General features: G+C 43.9%; 1 protein-coding gene across 2 annotated transcripts in view; it reads right to left on the reverse strand.

The window, feature by feature from the left end:
- RNF130 (ring finger protein 130) overlaps positions 1-21,615 on the reverse strand; it is an 88,429-nt gene that overhangs the window by 25,748 nt on the left and 41,066 nt on the right. For both annotated transcript variants that reach the window (XM_054566281.1, XM_054566282.1), the window contains exon 3: positions 20,035-20,285. In XM_054566281.1, the coding sequence (XP_054422256.1) occupies positions 20,035-20,285 (251 nt within the window). The remainder of the gene's footprint in view (positions 1-20,034; positions 20,286-21,615) is intronic.

Here is a 21,615-nt window from a genome sequence, read left to right on the forward strand (position 1 = left end):
GAATTTTCTTCCTTTGTAAAAGGCTAAATAATACTCCTAATACTCCACTCTACGTACACCCCACGTTTTGCTTATTCATTCATCTGTCTATGGACCCTTGGGTTGCTTCCATGTTTTAGCTATTGCGCATAATTCTGCTATGAACATGGGTGTCCAAAGAGCTCCTTGAGACCCTACTTTCAATTCTGTCGGGTTTGTATAAAGAAGTGGAATTGCTAGGTCATAGGGCAACTTTAATTTTTTGAGGAATGTACATGCCGCTCTCCACAGCAGCCGTATGTTTTACATTCCTGCCCGTAGTGCACAAGGGTTCCGGTTTCTCCACATTCTCGCCAGCACCGTTTCCTGCTTTTAGAGAGTAGTCTTCCTAATGGGTGTGAGGTGGCGTCTCACTGTAGTTTCAATTTACATTTTCCTAATGGTTAGTGGTGTAGAGCATCTTTTCATGCGCTCATTGACTATTTGTATATCTCTGGAGAATGTCTCTTCCAGTCCTTTGCCCATTTTTTAAAATCGGTGTTTGCTTTTTTGTCATTGAGTTGTAGGAGTTCTTTATATATTCTGGCTATTATTCCCTTATCAAATATATAATTTGCAAATGTTTTCTCCCATTCTCTGGGTTGCCTTTTCATTCTGTTGTGTCCTTTGATGCACTGAAATTTTAAATTTTGAGGTCTTCCAATTTATCTATTTTTCTGTTACTTGTGTTGTTGGTGGCAAATCCAAGAAATCATCGCCACATCCAATGTTGTGTAGCTTTCTTCCTATGTTTGTTCTAAGAGTTTAACAGTTTTAGCTCTTATCTTATGATCCATTTTGAGTTAATTTTTGTGTAAGGTAAGGGCCTAACTTCCTTCTTTTGCATATGGATACCCATTTTTCCCAGAACCATTTGTTGAAATGTCTGTCCTTTCCTCATTGAAGAGTTTTGGCCCCATGTCAAAATTCATTTGACCACATATGCACGTTTCATTTCTGGGCTCCATATTCTATTCCACTGGTCTATCTGCCTACCTTTACTCCAGTGCCACAGTTCTGATTACTGTAGCTCTGTAGTAAGTCATAAACCAGGAAGTGTGAAGTCACAAACTAAGTTCTTTTTAAAGATTATTTTGGTTATTTGGGATCCTTTGAAATTCCGTATGAATTTTTAGGATGCATTTATTTCCGCGAAAAACTCTTTAGGATTTCAATACGGGTTGCACCGAATCTGTGGGTCACTTTGGCTGCAGTCGTGATGGCATAACAATCGTAATTCTTTTAATCCATGAACATGTTTTTTTCCCCCATTTATCTGTGTCTTCTTCCATTTTTTCCAGTGGTGCTTTTACTTTTCAGCATACGAGTCTTTCACTTCCATGGTTAAGTTTATTCTTAAGTATTTTTTTTTTGGTGCTACTGTAAATGAAATTATTTTCTTGGCTTCCTTTTGGGATTGTGTGGTGTTAGCGTATGACAGGGTAGACTTTGAAGGCAGGCCTGAGAACGGATGGATTTGGTGTGGGGTCTAAGAGAAGGAAGGGGGTCGGGGATGGCACTGGTTTTGGCCCGAGCAGCTTAAAGCACAGAACTGCCCTTTAGTAACACGAGGCGGACGCAGGAGGAGCAGGTCTGGAAGAATTCCGTTTTGGATGGATGGCGTTTGGGGTTGAGGACGGGGAGGACCAAGAACTGACCACTGGAGATGGCAAAGCGCGGTCACGGTGGCTCAGCGGAAGGACGGGGGGGAAGCCGGATTGGAGTGGTCTTCCCTGGCGCACGGTGGCAGTGGCTGGGTAATTTTAAAATCTTACCGAATTTCCTCATAAAAACGCAGAGAGCAACTCTAAGGGTACAAGTAAAAGCCCACGGACAACCGCTTGGACGGGAGCAGGAGAAAGGGCGCCTGGACACCCCAGACCAGGGCCGGTGGGGTCGGGCCGCCGAGTGCTGCGCCGTCCTGCACGGACACAGGGGCAGCGCCTGCGCAGATGTCACGGCAGAGGTGGGGGACAGAGAACGGTTCTGCTCCGACAGCCCGGAGAGCCGAGGAGTCCGCAAAGCACCCAACAAGGTAGCTCCTTGCCCGCAAAGCAACGACTCACTGACCAGAACCTCAGCAAGTGCCTCTGAGAAACAGCCACTGAAGCCAGGAGCAGACCCCTCAGGCTCCCGTCCCCCGATGAGTCAACAGGACAACACGTGGAATCCGGAGTCCGATGACTAGCCAAGGAGAGATGGAGAAGCTAGAGCGTCCCCAGCCCCGAAGATTTCAGAAATGCCCAACAAAACACCCCAAGAGAAAAAGAGCTGGGACTGAGCAGGGAAGGAACACTGGGGAGGAAAGAGAAGAGAAGCTTCCAGCCCTAGGGGCGAGAGTCTCAGGAAGGCCAGGAGGAGCTACAGGGGCAGACTGTAGCACAAGTCGGCCCCTCAGGTGGGGTGGAAGGCTGCCCGCCCAACTACAAGTACAGGCTCGGTCATGCCAAGGGACCGTGAGCAACAGAAGGTCTGGTCGCACCCTAGGTACTGCGGGGGAGAAAACGGATCAAGTAACTCCCTACAGAAGAAAGCACACTGAATGTTTTGTTGAATTGCCATTCTTTATATATTCTGGTATTTACTCCTTATCAGATGTTATTTATAATAATTATCTTTAAAAAGAAATTTAAATAAGATATTAGGTACCCACATGCCAAACACATTTCTCATGCTCCTCCTTCCTTTGCGTACTTCCAGCGATACCATCTTCCTCCCCTGCAGCACCTCCTTTAACATGTCTTACAGTGTAGGTCTATGGAGAGTCAATCTTAGAGGTTTATACAGGTGAATTTCACCTTCACATTTGAAAGATATTTGCAACATATATAAAATTAAAGACGTTGCCCAGTATCTCTCCCTGGTATTGCTCTTGGTGACAACTGCTACTGTCCTCAGGTTTATTCCTTTGCATGTTTTTTTTTTGTCTGACACACACCCCTACCCCCGTTTTCTTTTGGGACTCCAGTTACACGTATACTGGGCTGCCTGAAGTAGTTCCAGAGCTTACTAATGGTCTGCTCATTTTTTTGTGTAATTCTCTCAGCATTTCATTTTTGGTAGTTTCTACTGCTATGTCTTTATGTTCACTAATCATTTCTTTTATAATGTTTAATCTGCCATTAACATTAGTCAGTTTATTTTTGCTTTCAGATATTATAGTTTTTATCTTTACAATTTTGAATTGGATCTTTTTAAAAAAAGATTTTATTTTCAGAGAGAGAAAAATGGAGGGAGAGAGAGAAACATCAATTTGAGAAACATCAATCAGTTGCCTCTCGTACGCACACTGACCAGGGACTGAACCTGCAACCCAGGCATGTGCCTGGACTGGGAATTGAACCTAGGCTCTTTCACTTTGCAGGACGACGTCCAACTGACTGAGCTACACTGGAAAGGGCTTTGCAAATATCTCTGATGTCTCTACTGAGTTATTTGAATATATGAGCGGCACACTGAGTAATGAGTACCCGACAGATGTCTAGACCCTCAACCTGGGAACCTGTTACATGGCAGAAGGGAACTAAGGCTGTTCAACAGCTGACTTCAGAACAGGGAGGTGAGACTCATTGGTCCAGCTGGGACCGACATAATCACGAGGGTCCTTGAAAATGGGAGAGAGAACAGGAAATGGGCATTGGAGAGACGCAGTGTGAGAAGGACTTGGCCTGGCACTGCTGGCCTTGAAGATGGAGAAAGAGGGCTAGGAACAAAGGAATGTTGGTGGCTTCTAGAAGCTGGGAAGGGCAAGGAAACAGATTCGTGCCCACAGCCCAGAGAAAGGAATGCGACCCTGAGAACACCTGCGTTTTAGCCCAGTGAGCCCCTTTAGGAGTGCTCCCCTCTGTGAATTATGAGGTTTTGCAGTCTGGGAGCAGGCACCGTCTGCTGGACACTATTCCTTTGAGTCCTTCTGGATGGTTCTGTCCCAGCCTTGAGGAGCTCCCTCACACACAGGCTGGTCAGCACTGTTGGGCACTAAAGGCGGTCGGACCCTCTACAGACCTCAGGGCTTTGTTTTCTCTCCTCTCTGGTGACTCTTCAGTGAACATCAGCCCCTTCGTTCTCCTTGTACTTGCAGCTCTGCCTTCTCAAATAAGGTGGTTCCCTGGGCTCTGCCTTGGTTCCCCCTGAGTGCACTGTGGACTTGTACAAAACTTTAAGTAATTCTACGGTTCATCTCTCTCGTTTCCCATTTCCCAGGAATCACCTGCCTTTGTTGTCTGTTGCCTAGTGTCTTAAAACATTGTTTCACATATATTATATACATGTGTATATTATATATGTTTATACATGTATATGTATAAATATATATTTATTTATACACATACATGTATTTTTAATATACATATGTATTTCTTTTTAACTGTTTCAGGCAGGAGGGTAACCCAAGCTCATTTTTCCACCCTGGCCATAAGCAGAAGTCTCTACCATGCAATTTTTTAAGTGTTATTTTTAAAAGACAAAACTGGGTTATTTGTCCTACATTCTAAATTTGGCTGCCTATTTCCTTCTTGTGCCATTTTCCTTGGTCCATTTCTCAGAAAATGGTTGTTGGATTCCGGCTCAACTGCCTTGACGAGAGCGGCTGCTAGGTGGCGCTATGCGCCTCCCAGTGCGGCCGCCGGGAGGACGGCCCCACGGCCAGGCTGGCTGACACCGAGCGCGATCAGCGGCGCAGGCTCCGTCAGCCGGACCGTCCATTTCAAGCTCCATCAGTCAGTCCTTCAGCTGAGTCTGGCATCTGTCAATGGTCACATGAACTAAGAGTTGAATTCATTCATTAGTTGAAATTCGTCTTTAAAGAACTTTCCCTTATCAACTAGTTGGTTACTATGCAATATAATTTGTACAGAAAAAAGAACACCCAGGATGAATCTTTTTTAAAAACTTGGTTTTTAGAATGGCAAGTTGGTCTCCAGCACCCTCCAGCTTCCCTCAGGATTGGCTCCGTGGTGCTCTGTCCCATCCTTGGATATGGTGCCTCGCGGATGCGGCGCGGGCCCTGGAGACACCGCTGCAGTATCTTCGGTCAGGCCTTTGAAACTACACTCATCACACATACTTGCTGCCGTAAACCTTGACTAGGCCAGTTCTCCAAGGATCCCTGGCTCCGGGGTGGGGGTGGGGGGATGGCATTTAAAGATTACCCTCAAGGTGAAATAGGGTGGGGTAGAGATTCATTATTTTATTAAGGGTGAGAATTGGTACTGTTCTAATCCTGTCATACTCCATTTATTAGCTGGGATTCTTCTATAAACAGGGGTACTTGTCACTGCTACGTCTGCCACGGACAGAGGAGTGCTGTACTTTTTAGAAAACGGAAGATAAACCAGAAGTTCATATTGATATTTCCAACTCAAAATTATTATAGTTATTACTTTCTTTAATTTTAATTATTTTACTCTGAAAATCTTGATTTCTAGTATCATTAACATAATCACTTATTTGCTTTATCCTACAATAGACATATAATAGTTTCAAACAACAATCAATACTACTAACAATCAGACTATTAAATGCACTTAGACTTTTTAAATATCTTTAAAATATACTTCAATAGAAATGTACTGTCAAAAAATTAAAACAATTCCTTTCTCCATGTGTTTATGCCACCATCTTGAAATATATTTATGTTGTTTCCATTTGTTTTCACTTTTAATTCTTTTCAACAAAATTGTCTCAGACACTTATACATGGTTCCAAAGTCAAACTATAAACCCAGTCCGAGGGGGTCTCACTTATTTCCTCTACCCTGTTCTCTTTCCTCCAACGTAGTAACTCTTTAAAAACAATTTTTTTAAATCTTCACCTGGGGATATGCTTTTATTGATTTTAATCTTATTTTTATATTTGATTTTAGAGAGGGGAAGGGAGGGAGAAAGAGAGGGAGAGGAACATCAATTAGCTGCCCTCTGTGAGCGCCCCGACCAGGGATCTAGCCCGCAGCTTTCTGGTGTACAGGACAGCACCCAACCAACCGAGCCTCCCAGGCAGGAAAAAGTAGTAACTCTTTCTTAATTTTTGTCTTACCTTATATTGTTCCCTTCTGAAATTAAAAGCATATATACGCATGTGTGCACATACAGATACGTGATATGCGTATCCACGTACATGAACATGCGCCCACAGTCCCACTCGTTCTTACTAGGAACTGGTGTACTAACGCTGTCCTGCACCAAGAGGTCCCTCCATAGCAGCACGTGGAGTCCTTCACAGGACACCCTCTTACCGGCATGTCCTGCTCCACTGCAGTCAGAGTACTTCACTGTGTAGAGTTCTAGCTTATTCAAGCAGAATTCCATTGATGGACATTTGGGTAGTTCAAGACTTTTGGTATAAATAGTGACATGATGAACTGCATATATGTCATTTTCCAGTTTTTTAAGTTGATCACTGGGCTGTATCCTCTTGGTGGGGTTGCTAAGACAAAGGATGAGTGTCTACACAACTTTGCTAGTTCCCACCACAAGTCAAACCATTCTGTGTTCCCATCATCAATGCACAGAACACCTGTTTCCCTATTGTGTTGTCAAGAGTATTCTGTCAAACCTCAGGAGTCTTCTGTTTTCCTTCTCTCTCTCTCTCCCCCACCTCTATTTTTTAACAAATTGATTAGTAAGAAGTGGTATCTCCAGTATGGTTCTAAGTCCCATTTAACTTGAGAGCAGTTGGCTTTTTAAAAAATTTTTTTAAGAACCATTTGCATTTTTTTAAGTGAACTTTTTTTTTTTTTTTTGCCTTTTTTTCTTCCCTGTGGGGTTTTTAGTTTTCTTTATATATCAGGGACACTAGTCTTTTGAAATATGTTGCAGTATCTTTTTTTCTGGTTGGCCATTCAATTATCTTTTGATTTTCCTTTAAAAATATAGTTGCTTTTCTTATTCTACTGGATTCTGAGCTGTAATTCAAAGCTTCCCAAATTTGCCATCATAAAGGCAAATTTAGCCCTTGTTTTGTTCTATTTTTAGTTTGTTTATAATTAGACCTCTATTTCGTTTGAAATTTATCCTGGTGAACGTGAGGAATGCAATTCTGTCCGCCTCAGTCCCACAACCGTTCATTAAAGTGCTCCTCTTTCCCCGCTGACTTGAGATGGTGCTTTTTGTCACGCACTGCACTAGATTTCCACTTGCAGCTGCGCTCGCTTTGGGGTTTTGCGTTTTGCTCTGTTGTCGTTTATTCGTGGGCAGTTGTCAACAGCCTTTCGCAGGAGCGCTGCACACGCACCACAGAACCCGGCGGGGCCGGCCGCCAGGTCCTGCTCCGCTTCTCAGGCTTTTCGAGCTATTCTTACTTACTTACTCTTCCACATGGATTTTATAACTGTCTTACCCAACCCCCCAAAATAGGTGACGGTGATTTTATTGGGATCAAATTATAAACTTAAGGAAAATGGACATGTTTATTTTATAGTTTATATTCAATTGGAAAAAGATGTTTCTTTTCCATTTAAGTACGTTCCTGTGTCTTTCAAGAGTGTTTTGCAGTTTTTCTCACAAGATCTTGGTTTTTATTAAGCTGATACCTAGATTGACCCATCCATCCATCTAGTTGTCAATAAACGGTGCCTTCTACTCCCATTATATCTTCTGATTATTTGTGTTAATTTTTATGAGATTTTATTTATTTTTAGGCAGAGGGGAAGGGAGGGAGGAAGAGAGGGAGAGAATCATCAATGTGTGGGTGCCTCTCATGTGCCCCTCACGGGGGACCTGGCCCTCAACCCAGGCCTATGCCCTGACTGGGAAGCGAACCAGCAACCCTTTGGTTCACAGGTCTACGCTCAATCCACTGAGCCACGCCAGGCAGGGCTGTGACATTAATTTTATATCCTGTTCTTTTACTAAATCTTTTCCCTGTGTATAGCAGTTATTCAATTGATTCTTTTGAGATTTTCAGATAGACCTTCAGATCAACTGAAAAGAGAGACTTTTCCAAGGGCTATGCATCTTACGCCTTTTTCTAGCCACACAGGCTATCAACTGCAGCTACAGAGCAGATAGCAGAGCAGCACACAGGCAGCTCTAGTTTGCCCGGACCTAAGCTGGAATGTCTACGTGTCCATCCATCAAGTGAGACGCTGGCTTTCAGGCCGAGTGCGGGTGTGCACGGGTACGCTCCCACGTTACCCAGGGCCTGGAGGGTTGAGCTGCCCCCCCCCCCCCCCCCGCCTTCTGTGCTTACGCTCCTCGATGGATTTCCCGGGCCTTTTTCTCACTTGTTCACAAATTAAGAATCTGGGGCACCATCTCCGTTCGACCTGTTGTCCTCTGATCTGTTTGCTCAGGTTTTCCCTCAGAGTGAACGAACGCCTGGGTTCTGGTTCTTAGGACAGCAGGACCGCCCCTCTGCTTCCCCTGGCTCCCCTCCCCGGAGCCCGGTGCTGCTCTTCCAGCCGCCGGCAATCCGGCCTGGCCGCCCCTTTCCCCTGCGTCCCTGGAGGTGCCATGCTGCGTGGTATCGCTGTAGATGCTGTCTGTGGGTTTTCATTTTTGCTGTATTAGAAGTTCATTTTTTTCCTCAAGGCCATTTGGGGAGGTTGAAAAACAAATACCTACTACAACCCTCTTGTTCAGGTCAGAATTCTACTGAAGAGTGTTAAAAACAAGAGATCCGTAATGACATCTGAATTTTGGAGAATCCCTGTCTGGCCTCCTGAGAAGAATGTAATACAGGAAAGATGAGAGGCAGCGAGACCAGGCAGGGGCTAGGACTTCTGTGAGACAGGAAGGGCCTGAATTAGGCCAAGTGTTGTGGGGAGAGGAATGGGCAAAATCAAGGAAGGGTTAGGAGGTAAAACTGACAGAACCTAGTGACTATCTGACCTGGGGGCATGAGAATACAGAGGCGTCACAGATAGCAGTCCCCGCTTTCTTCCTAGGTGGCGTAACATAGGCCAGGGAATACCAGAAAGAGGAGAGCAGCAGCTGGGGGAGAAGGTGGTCAGCCTTCAGCATTTTCCGTCACTTTGATAGGTGTATCTCTGCTATGATTTTGGTCTCTCACTGAATCTGTCTGAAAGTCACTGTTCCCTCCCGCCCCCCACTCCTTGGCTGTGATACTACTAGTGTCCTGCTAACTCTCAAAATATCTAGGAAAATGCACAAATTCTTCTTGTGAACATTTTCTAGTAAGGTTCCTTACCTTTACCTGACCACCATGCCACTGGTCACTGTTTTTCAAGGTGTGGTCCATGGACAAATGTCTTAAGTCTACTACAGGTGCTTAATAAAATGAAACAAAGATGGCATTCATTTTCTTAAAGTATATTTTATTCATTATGCTATCAGCATTGTCCCATTTTATTTCTCCCCTTTCTACCTCTCTGCCCTGCATCCACCGCCCCACCAGCATCCCCAACTTCTTAATTCATGTCCATGGGTCATGCATGTAAGTTCTTTGGTTTCTCCATTTCCTATGCTATTCTTAACCTCCCCCTGTCTATTTTGTACCTACCATTTATGCTTCTTATTCCCTGCACCATTTCCCCTATTCTCCCCCACCCCCAACCCCCATTCATAATGCTCCATGTGATCTCTCTTTTTAAAAAGATTTTATTTATTTTTAGAGAGGAGAAGAGAAGAAGAGAGGGGGAGAAACAGCAATAGGTGGTTGCCTCTCGCATACCCCCGACTGGGGCTCTGGCCTGAAACCCAGGCCTGTGCCCTTACTGGAAATTGAACCGGCGACCCTTTGGTTCGCAGGACAGTGCTCAATCCACTGAGCCATACCAGTCAGGGTTAATATCCATTTCTGTGATTCTGTTCCTGTTCTAGTTGTTTGCTTAGTTTGTTTTTTAGGTTTAGTTGTTGATAGCTGTGAATTTGTTGTCATTTTTCTGCTCATAGTTTGGATTTCTTCTTTTTCTTATGTAAGTCCCTTTAACATTCCATATAATAAGGGATAGATGATGATCAACTCCTTTAGCTTGACCTTATCTGGGAAGCACTTTATCTGCCCTTCCATTCTGAACGATAGCTTGGCTGGACAGAGTCATCTTGGATGCAGGCCCTTGCCTTTCATGACTTTGAAAACTTCTTTCCAGCCCCTTCTTGCCTAGAGGTTTCTTTTGTAAATCAGCTGACAGTCTCACGGGAACTCCTTTGTAGGTAACTCTCTCCTCTTCTCTTGCTGCTTTTAAGATTCTCTCCTTGTCTTTAATCGTGGGTAATGTAATTATGATGTGCCTTGGTGTGTGCCTCCTTAGGTCCAATTTCTCTGGGACTCTCTCACCTTCCTGGACTTCCTGGGAGTCTATTTCTTTCGGCAGGTTGGGGAAGTTCTCCTTCATTGTTTTTTCAAATAAGCTTTCAATGTCTTGTTCTTCTTCACCCTCTGGCACCCCTATGATTCGGATGTTGGAATGTTTAAAGCTGTCCCAGAGGTTCCTCAAGCCTCTCCTCACTTTTTTGAATTCTTGTTTCTTCCTTCTGTTCCACTTGAATGTTTATTTCCTCCTCCTGTTCCATGTCCTTGACTTGAGTCCCGGTTTCCTCCCCATCACTGCTGGTTTCCTGCATATTTCTCTTTATTGTACTTTGCATAGCCTTCACTTTTTCCTCTATTTTGCAACCATGCTCAACCATTTCTGCGAGCATCCTGATTGCCAGTGTTTTGAACTCTGCATCTGACAGGTTCTTTTTCTGGAGTTTTGATCTGTTCTTTCATTTGGGCCATATTTCTTTGTCTCAGTGCACCTCTTACATTGTAAGGGGCGGAGGCTCAGGTACTCACCATGGCTGGGCAACCCAGGTCTCTGTGTTGTGATGCTGTGTGTAGGGGAGGGGTCAGAGAGGGAACAATGCCTCTTGCTCAGCTCTTGCCCCACTTTGTCACTTCCCCCCTTCCCACAAGCAAACTGGGCCTTTTTGGTGCTGATCCCCCCGATGGGCAGGTTTAAGTACTTTCTGGGACCCCGTGGTCTCTCCAACGAACTCCTCTGTGAGGCCGGGAGTTTCTCCTGCCGCCGCAACCCTCTCTGGTTTTTACAGCCAGAGGTTTTGAGGCTTTATTTCCCTGCGCTGGATCCTGGGCTTGGCGGTCTGTCTCGCTCCCCAGTTATTCCTCCCAGTTTATCCGCACGCTATAATGGGACCGCCTGATCCACCAGTCGCCGCCTTGCTGCACATCCTCTCAGCCCTGGCTGCCCGTCTCTGCCCCCTCTACTGGTCGGGAGGAATGTTTCTTCCTCAACTCCTTGGCTGTTGGACTTCCATACAGGTCGATTTTCTGGCAGTTCTGGTGTTTTTTTGTTTTAAGAAAATTTGTTGTTGTTCTTTTGGTTGTGCGAGGAAGCAAAGTATATCTACCTACGCCTCCATCGTGGCTGGAAGTCTCTGTGAAAAAGTTTAAACTATGCATTTTCACATGGAATTTTCACTGGAGGACATTCTAAACTCAGGAGTCCAGGGTGCAGAATTTTTTTTTTGAATCTACCCCGTTCTTCAACAGGAAAATTAAAATGCTATTGTTCCTTTTGGGAATCAACCTGATCACCTTGAGGTTAAAGGCATAATACTTGCCATGTAACTCTGAAACAGTTTACATTTCTCAGGAAAATCGTTCAATGTAAACACACCAAACATTCCATCCCCTTGTGTGGCATAACCATCACTAACTTATTAGGAGGTGACATCTAAGTTTACCATCAGCCAGCATCTGAGCAATCTGTACCTAAAAGTGTACTTAGGTGGGTTCTCAGTTTTTCAGGAAGAGCGAACCACAGATCCTTAGCAGTATACAAAAACACCGAGGCATCAGATTCTTACTTCACATGTCAAATAGCATTGATTATGCGCACTGCATTGTGCTTAGACAACTCTTCACAACATGTGGCTCTCTGGGTAGCACATTCTGTGGGAAAAATGTGGTCATGATGGCAGTTTATGGGAGAAAATGAGTCTTTCCTTACACTCAGTTTTTCCTTTGCTAATAGTTCTGGTTTCTCTTTTAAAATAGCCAAAGGTTTCAACCACTTGAGTTGCTGCCACCTTCTTATTAAACTTTAATAAACTAAGCTTTTTAAACCACATAAAAATTTCATCAAGCATTTGTCAACCTTAGGAAAAACGGAAGGAGGAAAAAAGGTCAGAACATCACTTTCCACTCCAGCAGTGTCTGGAGCAGGCGAGTTGGAAGGCTGCGTGCAGTGAGTGCAGATCTAAGGCTTGGAAACAAGCGCCTCTCCACCCCGCCCCTGCGGCCGCAGCAGATGGCGCTGTGCTGGGCCCCCCACACGGGGCCCCAAGCAGTGCAGACTGAAGCGCTATTGCCAAAGAGCAGGCTCCGGGGTCCCACTGTCTGCTCCTTCTGAAAAGTCCTTGAGATGCTACATTCAGCCCCTCACTAGACGGGTTTCTTGTCAACAACGCCATTTCAGAGCAACTCGTGGTCATTTTATTTTTAGCGTTTTATAATGCAACATATAAAAAATATCTTTATTTTTAAAAAAAGGAGTATGGCATGCTAGATATCTGAAGTGCATAATACAAGGAACAGATAAAAGAGTTGAAAGGGGAAAAAAGAATTAGGGGTAGGAAAAGACTGGGCAAGAAACCAGGCCTTGTGCTACTATTTATTTTTAAAAATCATGTTCATATATTATATTGGTTCAAAATTTTAATTTAGCCCTGGCCAGGTAGCTCAGTTGGTTGGAGCATCATCACAATATGCCAAGGTTGCGAGTCTGATCACCAGTCAGGACACACACAAGAATCAATCAATGAATGCATAAATATGGGGACCAGCACGTTGATGTTTCTCTCTCTCCCTTTGTCTCTCTCTAAATCAATCAATAAAGACAGAGAGTAAAAGAGCATTTAAAATTTTTAATTTGAAATGAAGCAACATCACTGAATAAAGAAGGCTGGACTTTTTTTTTGTTCCAAATTTAAAAAAATTATTTATTATATTTTTAAATCACAGAACTCCAGGCTGAGTATTATTAGAGCCACTCTCACACTCTCTCTCTCTCTCTCTCTCTCTCTCTCTCTCTCGCTTGCTCACTAATTTCTGGAGATGTCTACCATACTCTGTCTCAAAATTTGGCCAAGTTATGTCTCAGAAAAAATGTTCAGTTCAACCCCATACACCAACTTGGGATAAAAAGAAACATGGAAGTTTTTTGGTTTTAGCCACAGTTCCAAAGTGCTATTATGCATAAAAAATTTGTTGGCAGTCATTGTTGCTGGGTTAGAACAAGAACAAGAACGATGCATGTGCAGCTCTGGGCGTGGTTTAAACATGAATCTATATGCCTCCTGACCTTCAGGCTTTGTTCTCTTTCCCTTTAACTGTGTTCCTTTGTTTCTTTCTACAGGGGTTGCCTTACAGTTTCAATAAAAATGTATCTTCTATTCAGAATCACACTGGAGAGCAGGTAGTTTGAATTAGTACTATTACATATTAAGTTACTGAGCCTGCAATTGACAAATTTTAACATGGAAAGTAACTATTATTTCAAGGTAAATAAACAAGTTACTTGACTGGCTAATGAAATGCTTGATCTTCTTAAAATCGTAATTACAACACGGACTTTTGCTTCATGCTGTATTCCAACCCAAAAATCAGGTGACCTTCATCTTCACAATGATTCACAGAGCATCCCCTTCCTCCTTCCCCCTCAGCGCTAAGAAACAACTCCAGGGCCTGGAAGTTGTAACCCGCGTGGCCCGAGTCATGTGGTGCCCAAGTAAAACTGCCACAAGTCCCAATCTTGAGGAATACCAACTGCTTCTTGAAGCCTGTTGGTACCTAGGTGGAGGCCCTCACTCGGGGATAGTAAGATGCAGAGCGTGGCAGCTGGGGCAAGCCGAGAGGCAATGGCAGCTCTGTTGGTCGGCTCAGACAACACAGTGGAATGTGAACCATGAAGACAGCGATCTTCTGAATATACTGCAATCATCTTCAAAACCCAAAGGCTTCTTTTTCTAATCAGGAAATCAAGGGTGAGAGGAACATTCCCATATAGTGCTCACCAATATATTCTTAACAGAAGCGAAGCTATTTTAAGAATATAAAAAGCTTTTCAAGACATGTTTTCAGAGACAGACCACACACCGGAAGTGCTGTTCAGAGTTGGCTTGTTCTGAAGTCTCTCCCAAGAACAAGGGCAGCCAACTTTTGTGAACCACCCAGACATGTTCTGGCGCACACATTATCATGTTCCTGAAGTTACACACAGTCTTCAAGTCCAACTGCATTTGATGTATCTGATATGTGTATATATATATATACACACACATATATATATCTGACCCTTTCTGCCAGCATTAAAGGGATATATATATTTGTAGCAGATGTCAGCTGGGCGCAGCAGCACCCAGCTCTCGAAGGGCAGGGCACAGATGCCAAGAAGGCCAGACCTGTCTTTCAAACAGCTGAAGAGCTTCAGCTGACATGTGTTTCCTTCAGACTTTCTCATCTGGTATTTTGATGATGATATACAAATGCCATCATGTGGTTAGTGCCCGTCTGCCTCTGTACTCTTCCATCTCATCATATTTTGATTTTACAACTATTCATCTTGTCAAAAACCTTGTAAAACTGATAAATTCTGTTTTAAGGCTGTATATTTGATTTCATACACATATACCCAATAATGTTATCCCTGGAAGATATTTTTACATCAGTTCACTTTCGTCTAATATTTATTGCTTCGATTACCTATGTCCAAGTCAAAAACCATGTGCGATGCTAGGGGGACTTCCAGTTCTGCCACAGTGGAGTAGCCCTGCTCCTCCTAGGTCCTCCCCCTTCGACCTATGAACCCCTGGACCTAACAAAACAAACCGGCACAGGGGCTCCCTGACACAGGGAGTCGAAGCTGCTCTATCTAATACACGGAAACAAACACAGGGAGGCCACCAAAGGAGGAGACAAAGAAACATGGCCGCAATGAAAGAACAGAACAAAACTCCAGAAAAAGAACTAAACAAAATGGAGATAAGCAATCTATCAGATATGGAGTTCGAAACACTGGTCATAAGGATGCTCGAGGAACTCACTGGGTACTTCAAAAGCCTAAAAAAGACCCAGGCAGAAATGAAGGTTACACTAAGTGAAATAAAGAAAAATTTACATGGAATCAATAGCAGAGTGGATGAAACTGAGAATCAAGTCAATGATTTTGCACATGGGGAAGAAAAAAACATTCAAGCAGAACAGCAAGATGAAAAAGGAATCCCAAAACAAAGATAGTATAAGGAGCCTCTGGGAAAACTTAAAATGTACGAACATTCAAAGCATAAGAATGCTGGAAAGAGAAAAGAAAGAGCAAGAAATTGGAAACTTATTTGAAAAAATAATGAAAGAAAACTTCCCTAATTTGGGGAAGGAAATAGACATACAAGTCCGGGAAGCAGAGAATCCCAAACAAGATGGACAGAAAGAGGACCATACCAGAACACATCATAATTAAAATGCCAAAGGCATTTTAAAGATAAAGAGAGAATTTTAAAAGCAGCAAGAGAAAAACAGTTAGTTACATACAGGGGAGTTCCCATAAGGCTTACAGCTGATTTCTCGAAAGGAACTTCGCAGGCAAGAAGGATGGCAAGAGGTATTCAAAGTCATGAAAAGCAGCGACCTACAGCCAAGATTGCTCTATCCAGCAAAGCTATCATTTAGAATGGAAGGGCAGATAAAGTGCTTTCCAGACAAGGTAAAGCTAAAGGGGTTCATCATCACCAAGACATTACTATATGAAATGTTAAGGGGACTTATTTAAGAAAAAGAAGATCAAAACTATGAACATTAAAATGGCAATAAATTCACAACTATCGACCACTGAATCTAAAAAACAAACTAAGCAAACAAGCAGAACAGAAACAGAATCATAGGTATGAAGATCATTTGGAGGGTTATCAGCTGGGAGTGGGAAGAGGGAGAATGGGGGAAAATGTGCAGGGATTAAGCAGCACAAATTCGTAGGTATAGAATAGACAGGGGGATGTTAAGAACAGTTTAGGAAATGGAGAAGCCAAAGAACTTTGTGTGTATGACCCATGGACATGAACTGGGGGGCTGACTGCTGGAGGGAATGGGGATGCTGGATGGAGAGGAGCAAAGGGGGGAAAACTGGGACAACCGTAATAGCATAATCAATAAAATATGTTAAAAAGATACAAATCATTAAAATCAGGAATGAACAGGGAATACTGCTAGAGATACTGCAGCCCTTAAAATGAGAACAAGGGCATAGTCTGAAAAACTGTATTCATAAGTTTGATATCTGAAAAATGGGCAGGCCAGTTTCTCAAAACCCACCATTATCAAAATTCAATAAAGATGAAATAGACAACATGAAAAATCTTTAATGATTAAAAAAATTAAATTTTGGCTTTGGGTAGCTCAGTTGGTTAGAGTGTCATCCTGATACGCCAAGGTTGCAGGTTTGATGGCCAGTCAGGGCACATATAAGAATCAAGCAATGAGTGCATAGATAGTGGAACAACAAATCAATCAATCAATCAATCTCTCTCTGAAATCAATAAATTTTTAAAAAGGTAAAAGAAATTAAATTTTGCAACCCTCCCCCAACCCCCCGGCATCTGGACTAGCATCTCTAACAAACTTAGATACAAAATCCTCAAGAAAGTATTAGCAAATCTAATCCAGCGACGTACAAAAAACGGCACACTATAACCAAGTGGGGTTTACTGCACGTATGCAAGGCTAGATCATGTGCAGTTTACTGCAGGTGTGTTAGTCTGGTTCAACATTCAAAAATCAATTATTGCAATCCACCATGTCCATGGGCTAAAGAAGAAACCAAAAGTCATGTGATCACATCAACTGACACATAAAACCATTCGACAAACTCCAATACTCCTTTGTGATAAAAACTGTCATTAAACTAGAAATAAGGAGCAGCTTCTTGAACTTGGCAATAAAGATCTACGGAGCACCACAGCCAGCGCCGTGTGTGACAACCGGAGCCGGAGCCTGCCCTCAGGCAGGGCACAGGCAGGGGTCGCTCTCGCCGCCGCCCCTCAGCACAGGGCTGAAGTCCTGGCCATTCGGTGGGACACGCTGAAGAAGGAAGGCATAAAGATGGAAAAGGAAGAAATAAGAGGGTTCCTCTTCACAGACACACATGATTGACTATGTGGAAAACACCACACAATCAATCTACAGTAACAACTGAGTTTACCAAGGGTGCAGAATAGAAAATCGACCCCCGAAAATAAGTCACATTTCAATACACTAACAATGAACACATGCAACCTGGAACTGAAACACACAGTCCACTTACCATTACATTACTACTCACAGTCATTCTAAACAAATTGAAATTCTTAGGTATAAACTTAAAACATGTACAAGATCTACATGCTAAAACCTATAAAATGCTAACGAAAGAAAGAAAATGGGACCTAAATAAATGGAAAAACCACCCTGACCGATGCAGCTCAGTTGGTTGGGCATCGTCCGGCAAATGAAAAGGTCGCTGGTTTGGTTCCCAGCCAGGGCACACGCCCAGGCTGTGGGCCAGGTCCCCAGGTGGGAGTGTGCGAGAGGCAACCAATAGTCTCTGTCACGTGGAAATTTCTCACCTTCTCTTTCTCCCTCCCTTTACCTCTCTCTAAAAATAAATAAATATATAATCTTTAAAAAATAAGTGTAAAAACACACAAAATTCACGTGGAAAGGAAAAGCCACAGAAAAGATGTTACTGCACCTATCAGAATGGCTAAAATAAAAAGTTGAGACGACATCATATGCACTCAATCATGCAAAGGAATGGGATCAGGGTTCTGTGTCTGGGGGGAATGTGAAGGAGTACAGCCACTTGGGAAAAGAGTACGGCAGCTTCTTATTAAATTAGGAATGTGCTTCCATAACAACCCCAAAGCTTTACCCTTGAACATTTATCCCAGGGAAATGAAAACTCACGTCCACACAAAAACCTGTGTGTGAATGTTCACAGTCACTTTATTTTTAATAGCCAAAAACTGGAACCAATCTGATTAACCGAACTGTGGTCTATCCCAGCTGTGGAATACCACTGAGTAGTACAAAGGAGCGAACTACTGATACACACACCTTGGAAGGATCTCAAGGGACTTCCGTTAGGGGAAGAAGCCCAAACTCGAGAGGCGAACCACCACGAGACTCCATTTACCCGGCGCCCCTGAGATGACAAAATTGCCAAGTGTGGGGCCGGCCAGCGGTGGCTGGGGGCTGGGGAAGGGAGAAGGGGAGGACAGCGACCACAGGAAGCCCACAGCGACCACAGGAGACCAGCACGGTGGTCCCTGCGCCACGCCGCTCTGCATCCTGACCGTGGAAGAGGCCGCCTGACGTTGCACAGACGTACGCGCGTGCGCACAAGTACGAGGCAAGCTAGGGGAGTTCGAGCAAGGGCGGGGGGCCGCTGCCGCGCCGATGTCCTGGCTGTGCCATTTAGCACAGTGATGGCAGATTTTACTGTGGGGGGGACGGGCAAAGGCTGCCTGAGACCGCATTTCTCACAAATGCGTGTGAATCTGTAATCACCGCAAATTAAGAAGTTTAACAAATGTAACAGACTGGTATTTCTGACAAAAACACAGGTGACCTGGCTCTAATCATGAACGATCGCAGACATCAGGTAAACTCCAAATGAAAACAGGGGGCCCGTAACTCTTTGAAAGACATGAAACAATGTCATGAAACAGAAAAAGAAACATGACAAGTGCACGCAACACATAAACTGATCGAATAATCTAGGGTTTCCTCTGCTACAAAGGACATTACTAAGATAATTTTACAAAACTTAGAAAAGATCTATAGATCAGATCATGGTATTATATTAGAATAGACATAATAAAGTATTTAAGGATAAAGGGATACCATATCTCAAACTTATTCTCAAATGGTTAAAAAAATATATACACACAGAAAAGGAAATATGGTAAAACGTTAACAGCTGGCAAATGTGGGTGAGGGAATACTTTATTCTTACAAGTTTTCTCTAAGTCTGAAATTCTAAATAATAAAAATTAAAATAAAAAATTTAAAGGTGTACAGGACACTGCACAGAGCCTGGTACATACATGTTCAATAAAATATTTTATACCAATTTTCAGATGAAGAAACAAGTTGAGAAGCTAGGTAAACTGGAGGAACGTGGCAAACTGGCGGTAAGGCCAGAAGCTGAACTCAGACCCTGTCTGCTGCGGAGCAAACAGAGCCTGTGCTCCTTCCGCCAGAGTGAGGAAGGGTGAAAATTCACCCCACCCCCTGGGGTTTGGATGGAATATTTAGGGAGAGGATGGTTAAACGCAAACTGGCTTCAAACCACTCTCCAAGCGAGTCGCTCCTCAGCTTCCCAGGCGGAAAGCCTAGGATCACGCAGGGACCTAAGGCCTGGGTCTCAGCTCCTGTGGAGACAGTCTGTCTGCAGTGTGTCCAACGACCAGGTAACAAACGGACTGCACCCCGTCTGCAGGGGCACGAGGCCGTGCCCTCTCCTCCCTGGGTCTTCATTCCGCCGCCCAGAGCCCACTGAGGGCGCCAGCCGGCCGGGCCGCAGGGCTTCAGCTCTTCTGCTGGCCCTGGGTCTCCCAGCATTGCTGCACGGCTGTGCTTAGACACGACAATTTATTTTCAATGGACTTACTTTTTCTGAATAGATAGTACCTAATTCAAAGTTCTCATGGAACAAAATGGTGTGCAGTGAAGTCTCCCCCATGCCCCAGTCCCTCCCACTGATGACCAGCGTTACCAGTTTACAAATGCAGCTTTCTGTCTTTCTTCTATAGAGTTACCAGAATTAGCTCGATCATACGATGGTAGTAAGCTAACCATCTACTTAGAATACTCCCAAGTGACCACTATAATTTAGTAATTTCCCCACGTAGGCATTTAAAATATCCTTAAAGTACTTGTGTAGATATGTTTTCAACATTAAAATTACTGAAAGTTAAAACTTTTTGTAAAATGAAAATATCTTTGTATGACGCATGGTCCCGACAGAGGTCGGTGCTCCGTGGGCGGCGAGCACCAGCCACCAGAGCACCGGCAGCTCACCTGGTTCCTGTCGCGTGCACTTGTGTATCTGATCTTCTGAATGAAGTAGAATATGAGCCACGCCGAAGAAATGATCATCAGAACAATGAAGGATATTGACACGAAGACTAGAGAGCCTCGGCTGAAGTTCTTTGGCGGCATTCGAGCTCCAACAGCTATTGTCATTTGTACAGAGATGTTTTTCTCCAGATAACTCAAAATATCTTTACCCCTCAGTTCTGTTATCATGACAGCAATAATATCTCCAGTGCCTGTAATGTAAAATAAATATATATACTCAAGTGACATTTAAAACTTATGGGAACATCAACTATTAAAAAAAAACGCTTAGAAAAACTATATTACAACTTCTGTTAAAGGTGTGCGCTTGCAGATTCAACTTTTTAAATGAGATGAAGCTGCAGGTGGGCACGCTGGTGTCAGGCAGGAGCAGGCATCTGTGGCGTGGCTCTTAAGACAGAGCATAAAATAGTTGTCATGTTAAGAGCCATTAGTAACTTGCACTACAACAATCTTTTTAAAAATTACTAAATCCAGTCAAGTGTGAAAACAGTACAAAAACACTGTATTATGCAGCAATGAACATGTGATACAATCGTGGCAGGTTCTCTTTGTAAAACGCCTTCCATCTTCAAATGCTCTTTAGAAAGTCCCGACTCCTTAGGTAAAGGAGAAAAGTGCTGTCATGTATACACTTTTTACACCAATCATCCTTAGGAACAATCAAGGATCACCTGCTGTATACAGGCGAGCGCGAGGAGTAGCGAGGACCCAGGGAGCGCGGCTGTGCACGGGCACCGGGCCTAAGGACCCAAGTCCGGTAACTGAGTTAACAGCAGCAAAGGGCCCAACGGTGGTACCTTTTAGAGCAGCTGAAACTAACTTTGGACCTGTGTCCAGACCTGGCTGGAGGAAGCTTCCTTCTAGTTCACCTCGGAACCTGCTGGGAATCAAAACTCTTCCGGAGACAAACCCAGCCTTCACCGTTCTGGGTGATGTGGCGTCAAGACACTTCCAGCTCGAACAGCGGCCCCGCAGCCCCGCTCAGCACAGACGGCTGCCTGAGTCTAACTAGGAGGGCGGGTTTGAGCTGCACTGCTAGTCGCCTAGCACGTTCACGTTCGTTCATCGTCTCCAGACACTGCAATACACCAAGGGCAAGGGACTCTCCCAGGCAGAGCAGAAACTGCAGTCGCTCCTCCTCGTCCTCTCTCTCTTTCTCTCAAGGAAAAAGAGAAGCTGTCAGCCCCCACTCCGGCTGCCGGCTGCCGTCCGTCACCGGCTGGAGCTGCCCGGGCAGCCTGCAACTGCCACCATCTCCCTTCTTCAAAAAGTCCCAAAGACTCTGGGCGTTAGAGGAAGGAGAACAAGCTTTTCATTTTGGGAAGAGAGAATTAGAAACAACTTATTCAAATTTGAATAAGGTTTGTGCATATAAATGTAGATCACCAACACAAAATAAACAAACCCCCCAAAATTGGACCTTTCAAAGGCTTCTTCAATGAATACTACTACTAAATATGTGGTTTATATATTTAATTTGTCATATTTAACTAGAAGGACTGTCCTTGTATCATGTGC

The sequence above is a fragment of the Pteronotus mesoamericanus genome, unplaced genomic scaffold (genome assembly GCF_021234165.1).
Source record: "Pteronotus mesoamericanus isolate MK-2021 breed Mesoamerican mustached bat unplaced genomic scaffold, CSHL_Meso_final contig_171, whole genome shotgun sequence".
In the NCBI taxonomy this organism is placed as follows: domain Eukaryota; kingdom Metazoa; phylum Chordata; class Mammalia; order Chiroptera; family Mormoopidae; genus Pteronotus; species Pteronotus mesoamericanus.